A 7,282-nucleotide genomic window follows, 5' to 3' on the forward strand; every position below is an offset into this window, starting at 1 on the left:
AAACAGAACGAAGCTGCATGCTAACGGGATCCGACGATCTGTCCGCAGGATTCGCAGAACGGCCCGGTGCTGGACCGATGGAGTATCTGTTTACCTGAAGAGGAGCCGCTGGTGTTGCAGCAGTTCCTCAGGTTCGCCGAGACGCGTCCGTTCGTGCAGCAGTTGCTGCTGGCCGCCGGGACGCCGGGTACGGATGCTATGTCACCAAGCAGACGACCTTCGCCGCCGACGATGCCACTAGCACACCTACCGCCTTCGTTGCACCTCCTCCATTGCGGCCTTCCGCCGCCCGGTTCGAGGTTGCCGCCTCCTCTGCCCCCGCCGCCGCCTCCGTTGCCGCCGCCGCCATCCGTCTCGCATCCGTCTATGTCGCCGACCGCCCAAAAGCATTACTCCGTGTCCTCCGGCGGGAATTCCGTCGGCGTGACGAGCACCGCGAACTCGCCGCCTAGAAACCTGGACTCCCATCTGACGGTGTCGCCGTTGAACAGACTGCAGAGCATGCAACCGTTCGACTTCCGGAAGCTGAGCACCCTCAGTCTACCGACGTTCACGCCTCTAGCGCCGCCGCTGTCCACGGAGCAGCTGTTGCAGAACAGAAAGTCCATGAGGAACCCCCAGAGTCCGCACAGTCCGCCCCATCACTCGAGCAGCAATCACCTTCAGAGGCATCACATGCCCCCGGTGGCCCCGGTCTCCACGTCCGCGCTCAATTTCGGGCATCCTCTGTCAGTGGCGGTGTCCTCCGGCGCCCTGCCACCCAGTTTCCCCGCTCATTTTCCACCCCCACCAATGGGCAAATCCTCCGTGTGCGTGACCGGGATGACGATCCCCTCGGACGTGCACAGCGGGGGCGAGAAGAGCAGCGAGTTCGGCTCCGAGGAGGACGAGGACGACGACGAGAACTCGGACAGCGCCCTGAACCTCAGCAGACGCGACTCCGCGTCGAAGCACGCCGCCGAGCACCACCGGCACCATCCGTCGTTACCCCTTCAGGCTGCACCCCTGGGAAGGCCGCCAGGTATACCGGGGAGGAAGCCTCACTCGCCTGGGAAACGGCCGGGCAGCCAGTGGGGCGGCTCGGCCAACATACCGCCGAACCTGGGAACGCCGTTCATCAATCCTACCACCGGCAAGAAGAGGGTACAGTGCAACGTCTGTCTCAAGACCTTCTGTGACAAGGGCGCCCTGAAGATCCACTTCAGCGCGGTGCACCTGCGCGAGATGCACCAGTGCACCGTGAAAGGGTGCAGCATGATGTTCAGCTCGAGGAGGTCGCGGAACAGACACAGCGCCAACCCGAATCCCAAGCTCCACTCGCCGCATCTGCGGCGGAAGATCTCGCCGCACGACGGTCGCTCGTCGATGGCCCACGCCCTGGTTCTGCCGCCCCAGGTCGGGCTACCGGTCCCAGGCACTGGTCTGAACCACCTGCCCTTTGGATCGTTTCCGTTGTTGACCCCGCCGCCCGACCTTCGATCGCCAGCCTCGTTGTGCGCCTTGGACTTCAAGCACCTGGACCTCTCGTCCAGCCAGAACCAGGGCAGGCCGTACGACGAGACGCTCCAGCAGCGAATGTGCGCGAGCGCGAACCTCTCGACGACGACTGTGCTGACCACCGCCACCGTGGCGATGACCACCGCCGCGGAAACGCAGAGCACCGCCGCGAACAGAGGATCCTACTCGAGCGGCAGCGCGGTGGACACCGTGTCGCCCTCCACTCAGGCCTCGACCGCGGCGCCGGAGGGCGACGAGGAGGAGGACGACGACGACGGGGGCATCGTGGTGGTCGCGGAGGACGACGCGAGCAACCTGCCCTCGAGGCTACCCCTTCGATCCGGAGAGGAGGACGACGAGCAACCGGCCGACTTCAGTCTGGCGAAACGACCGAAGTTGTACTTCGGCGAGACCGCGGACGAGGACCTGGTGAGCAACCCGGACAGCAACGAGGACAACGACTCGATGGGCACGGTCGACCAGCACAGCTTCACCATGAGCCAGCACTCGATGAACTCGACGTCGTTGCACAACAGAGGCGTCAGGAAGAGAAAGTCCCAGCATCCGACTCGGTGCGCCGTTCTCACGGAGATGCACTCCTCGTCCACGGACGGGGACTCGTCCAACGACGAGGAAAGGGTGCAGAGACGCTGTCTGTCGGACGGCGCCGCCGTCACGTCGATGAACGACTTCCAGAGCCAGCCGGAGGACATGTCGATGTCCCGGCTGGAGGCGGAGGAACGAAAGGCGTCGCCGAACTCGCCCAAGAACCTCGGCTTCAACGACCAGGAGTCGAGCTCCCGTTCGCCGGAAGCCTGCACCAGGGAGACCAAGGCCTCTCAGGACCACGCGGATGATCTACCTCAGGACGAGCCGCGGGATCTGAGCTCGAGAGCGAGCAGCGTCAAGTCGCCGAGAAGACAGATCAGTCCGGAACCAAAGACGGCCCACGACGCGGCGGAGGCTCGTTCCGCGGAGGCGGCGGTTCCCGCGGCCACGAGGGAGCCTTGCCCCGCGGAGCAGACCGACAGGATCAAGGTCGAGTGCGAGGACGCGACGAGGGAGGACGAGTCGACGAGACCGTCCGTGAAGAAGGAGTCCGAGACGGATGATAAGTTAAAGGAAGAGGTGAACCAGGAGGAGGAGGATGATGACGATGATGAACCGATGGAGGAGGTCGAGGAGGATGAGGAGGATGAGGAGGTGAACGACGCGCTGCGTAATCAAGAAGGTGAGCGTCCCGATGATCCCTCCCGTGCCCCGAGCTCGGTCGATAGCCGTCCGACGACAGCCGACGACCTCTCCCACGACTCCTCGACCAACACTTTGCGTCAACTCGAGTCCTTGTCGCAGGGTCGCGCGATGCAGTACGCCGGGATGCAGCGGGCGGGTTCGAGGTCTGGCCGCGGCTCTACCAGCCCCGTCAGCCTCACGACGCACCAGGAGACCACCATGGACAACTCCTCACGTGGCTCTCGTTCATCCAGCGCCTCACCCTCCACAGCGGCCATGGATACGGACAATAGCCTGATCACCTATGCTCGATACGAGAACGGCGGTTTCGTCAGTACCCAGGAGGTCCCGTTGGACCGGGACAATCCTCGCCGTTGCACCGCCTGCGGCAAGGTCTTTCAAAACCACTTCGGCGTCAAGACCCACTATCAGAACGTGCACTTGAAGCTGATGCACCGTTGCAGCGTGGACGGTTGTAACGCCGCTTTCCCCTCGAAGAGGTCGCGGGACAGGCACTCGGCGAACCTGAACCTCCATCGGAAGCTCTTGTCCACCTCGTCGAGCCCGCCCCTCTCCTCCAGCCTGCCGCCCAGCCTGTCGCCCAGAGTCGACGACTCACAGATGAACCCTCTGCTGCACAACGAGTTCCTCGCGAGACTGTACGCGGACGCCGGCATCGGTGCGCTGGGTGCCTACCCCCTGACGCCTGGACTACCCTCTGCCGTCGATCTCGCCGCAAGGATACCGCCCCCGCATCCTCTTTTGCTGCCGCCTCACCTGGGCGCCACGTTCTCGGGCCTGTCCTCGTTCGCCTCCCACCTGGCTGGCCTGAACGGGCTCACCCACCAGCATCTGAACCATCTGACCAGGATGTCCCAGGAGCAGGGCAACAGACACGCGTCCGCCTCGGGCTCGCCGTTGTCCTCGCCGGGTTCCGAGGATCGGAAGGAAGAGGCCAGGTGCACGGTACCCGGTTGCGATCGGGTCTTCGGCTCCAGGGCCGTCAGAGACGCTCACTCCAGGGACCCACAGGCCCACCGTGACTTACCGGTTCTGTCGACCAGTGGCTCGTGACCGATCCCCTTTTGCGGCCGCGACTACTATCCCCTACTGTGATGCCAAAATTCTGACGATTCGACCGATCGCCAATGATCTCGATTTCAGTCCCGTTGTTCGACGTAAACGTGCAATATCGAACGGGACGCCTCCGAACGCTGCACCACGATGGACTTCCGCGACCGTGACATCTGGTTTCGGGCACGTAGCCGACTACAGTGCAGTTCAGTGGTCCCTAACCGTTTCGAAGACGCGTTTCTTTTCGAGAACAGCCTTTGTACACTTTGCCCCGAATCCGAGACTCGCCTAATATAGCCTTGAGGTTAGAATCGGGTTAGAACGAAATAGGCTAGGCTATATCTTTCGTCTTTCAATCGATTGGAATTTTTCGTAATGGCGTCTCGCTGTCCCTTGGGAGCCGCTGATCCTCGGGCGTATTCTTTCCCAGTTCTCGGGTTAATTTTCGTATAAACGTGAGGTGCTCCCAATCTAGTCAATTCGGAAGTCTTCAGCCACCGGGGCTGAAGTTGATAAAATTCATTCGCTTCGTCCGCAGCAACGCTTGGCCCCCGAATTCCGACGATGTTCCTTGATTCAAAGATTGTAACGTTTGCCGATCCGTGAACAGGAAAAGAGTACGCGAACCGTAGTAGCGCAGCGATGGTTGGATAACCGTGAACTACGCGAATGCATTGGTGGAAATTTCGTTGAGGGAAAATTGGTTGCAGTTATCCGAGCATTGCTCCAACGTCGTCGTGGTGCATACGTTTAGGTGTCGCGGAGGTTCCCGTTTCCAGTCCGCGTGTCACGAAGAAGAGAACTGGTCGAGGATTCCGAGTTCCGTCGATCGAAAATAGGGGAGAGAGTGTGGGTGGAAGGGGTGGGCGGTGGGAAGAAACGGAGCCGATAGATCGAACACGGTTTCGGTCGTCCGGCTGATTTTATCATCGTTGTGATAACGTAACGTTTAGTAAATATGCCACTATTTAATCAGTAATCAATCGCTACTGCTGTATATATAAACATAGTACCTTTCGATGTATCGCGTAATTAATCAATTAAGCTATCGACGCGACCGACGCGACACGAGAATCTCCGACGGGAGATACACACACGATAGTTTTGTAAAGACTGGGCCGATTGCGAGCCAGGAAATCGAGAAGAGGCATTGGGGTTATTGAACGGCAGCTAAGAGCAAGCGTCGACGCGGTCGCTGCTGAGTACGCCATCTTGGTGAACGCTCGGTGGATCCACGAAAACTCGCGTGAAACAAATTCACGGAATATATAACATTCTAGAATCGTTTGAGCCTGAGAGAAATGGATATTTCTTGATTTAAAATTCGATCATGGACCATCGAAACGAAACCGAGCAGCGTGCCCAAAGATATCCGGGTACCAATGTCGAGGATACTCGAACACAGCCGGCTCCTGTGACGAATTTTCATGGATTTCGATGGGCAGCGATCGCGTCGAGGCGACTGGAGAGCGATGGAAGATCGAGGAAAGCAGCGGGCACCGATCGACCACTGAATCAAAGTGACGGACATCGTCTCGCGCTAGATAAATGAGAATAGATAGATTTTATTTATTGTTTCCTAGAAATCCTACACGACACACACTGTACCAGCGGCCAGTAGCGGGCACTGCCGCGGAGACTTCCTTCTCGTAGAGTCGAAACGATCGCGCGTCGATCGGAATACGTTCGGTGAACGCGGATCGACGCCTTCCGACGAGCGTCGGAACTGCCAGACGGCCCTTCGCCCTTCCGTCGACTGTTTTTCTTTCTCTCGGTTGTACATACGTTTGTATACCTTTATCGTTTCACGTAAAGCAGTCTGCGCGTCGAACATTTTCTGCGCGGCACGGCCAGGACACCGAAAATCGGGGACGAAACCAATGTACAGTGATGTATATTATTTTTCTTTTTTTTTTTTTCTTTCGTTTTTCTACGCGCCTGAGCCTACGTTTTACACTTTTGCCTCGCTGTACGGCAGCTCGCGACACACGACGAACCCACTACTAATTACACTCCTAAGGGCGAAACCAGATTTACAATTGTAATTATGTATAAACCGAATGCTATGATGTATGATATTATAGATCGATTATAAAGAACACTCATCATTATGAAAATAAATACCTATCGAAATCAATCGAGCCCGATGTGAGTTTTAATCATTCGCACCTGGCGCAGCTTCGTGGGACGTGGCTGATTCTCTTCGTTGCAGACTATCTGGACGCTTGTTCGACGTGGGACGAAGGAATGGGTTTGCACTTGGTGACATTTCATGGATTATTATCGTACGTCATAGAGACATCGTTTGCTATAGAGTCATTGAGCTGATTGATACAAAATACTTTCCTTCGATCTGAGAATCTTCAAATAACAGTAACTTCATCAAGAAACGTGTTTTTTAAATGGAAATAATCATAGTTTTAGACACTACACAGATCGTTAACACAGATCGAAACTTCAATTTACCGCCAACTATAGCAACCTATTCTAAATCTCGAGTTTCTATCCTCCTATTTAACGTAGGACGCAACAGTGTCGAAATAGAAATATGGCGTCCCACACGTCCGGGCGCTCGTAACCTAGAAAAGCGATCGGTTTGGCGCGAAACGACCAGAGTAACCAGAACTCCACCTACGCCGCATGATCCAGTTCCAGGTTCCGCGAAACGCACGGGGCTCGAATTTAAATATATACCCCGCGCAGAAGGTGTACCCTCGGGGAGAATGAAAAACCGCGGACCCCGCCTACGACCTCGAACGCCTCGACCTCGTTTTCTGCGAAAGAAATTCTCTCGAAACGAGGGACGTCGGCTCGTTTATCAGGGATCTCGCGGGCGTGCACGCGCACGCCTACCAATCCTCGTGCCACGAAGGAACCACGAACGAAGAGGAAAGAGGCACCTGGAGGGGGAAAGGTTGCGGAGGTTGCCTGAATTTCGCGACGAACCACGGCAAACGGGCGAAAAGGTACGGCTGACACCGGGCCACGGTAATTAGAAGTGTCCAGGCGGGGTTAATTACACGTACGAGGGTCGACCTGGGCCAGAAACCCTCCTTTCGGTGCCTTTAATCGGTCGAGCTGGATTGGATTAGCACCTTCGATTCCTCGGGCCTCGTTCGAGGGTGCACGCGAAATCGAAACTCGCTTGGATCGCGATAGAGCCTGGTCGCTCGTCAGCTAAGATGGAGGAACTCGAGCACTCTGGTTAGGTCTGGGTTAGGTTAACATCACGAACACGAAAGATCGTTGTATCTTGCGAGTAAACGCTGTCCAGGTTTGACGATCATTTTGAGAGAATTGTACATTTGGTAAGAATCGAGAGAAAGAACGTTGAAGAGGCCACGGGTCGAGAGAGACCCGAGGAACGCGGGGTCGAGCAACGTCCCTCGAAGGTGGAAGTTTGCTACCACCTCTCCGGTCGGGAGGACCGCGCACGACAGGTGTAGCGTGGGAGAACGAGGGTTGGAGGGGGAGGGAG

General features: G+C 57.3%; 1 protein-coding gene across 1 annotated transcript in view; it reads left to right on the forward strand.

Moving 5' to 3' along the window:
• LOC143344993 (uncharacterized) overlaps positions 1-5,899 on the forward strand; it is a 29,999-nt gene extending 24,100 nt beyond the window's left edge. Inside the window, exon 3 of the mRNA XM_076771657.1 lies at positions 49-5,899. Coding sequence (XP_076627772.1) covers positions 49-3,804 — 3,756 coding nt within the window. The 3' untranslated portion in view covers positions 3,805-5,899. The remainder of the gene's footprint in view (positions 1-48) is intronic.
• Positions 5,900-7,282: the final 1,383 nt, after the last annotated feature.

The sequence above is a fragment of the Colletes latitarsis genome, chromosome 1 (assembly GCF_051014445.1).
Source record: "Colletes latitarsis isolate SP2378_abdomen chromosome 1, iyColLati1, whole genome shotgun sequence".
NCBI classification, from domain to species: domain Eukaryota; kingdom Metazoa; phylum Arthropoda; class Insecta; order Hymenoptera; family Colletidae; genus Colletes; species Colletes latitarsis.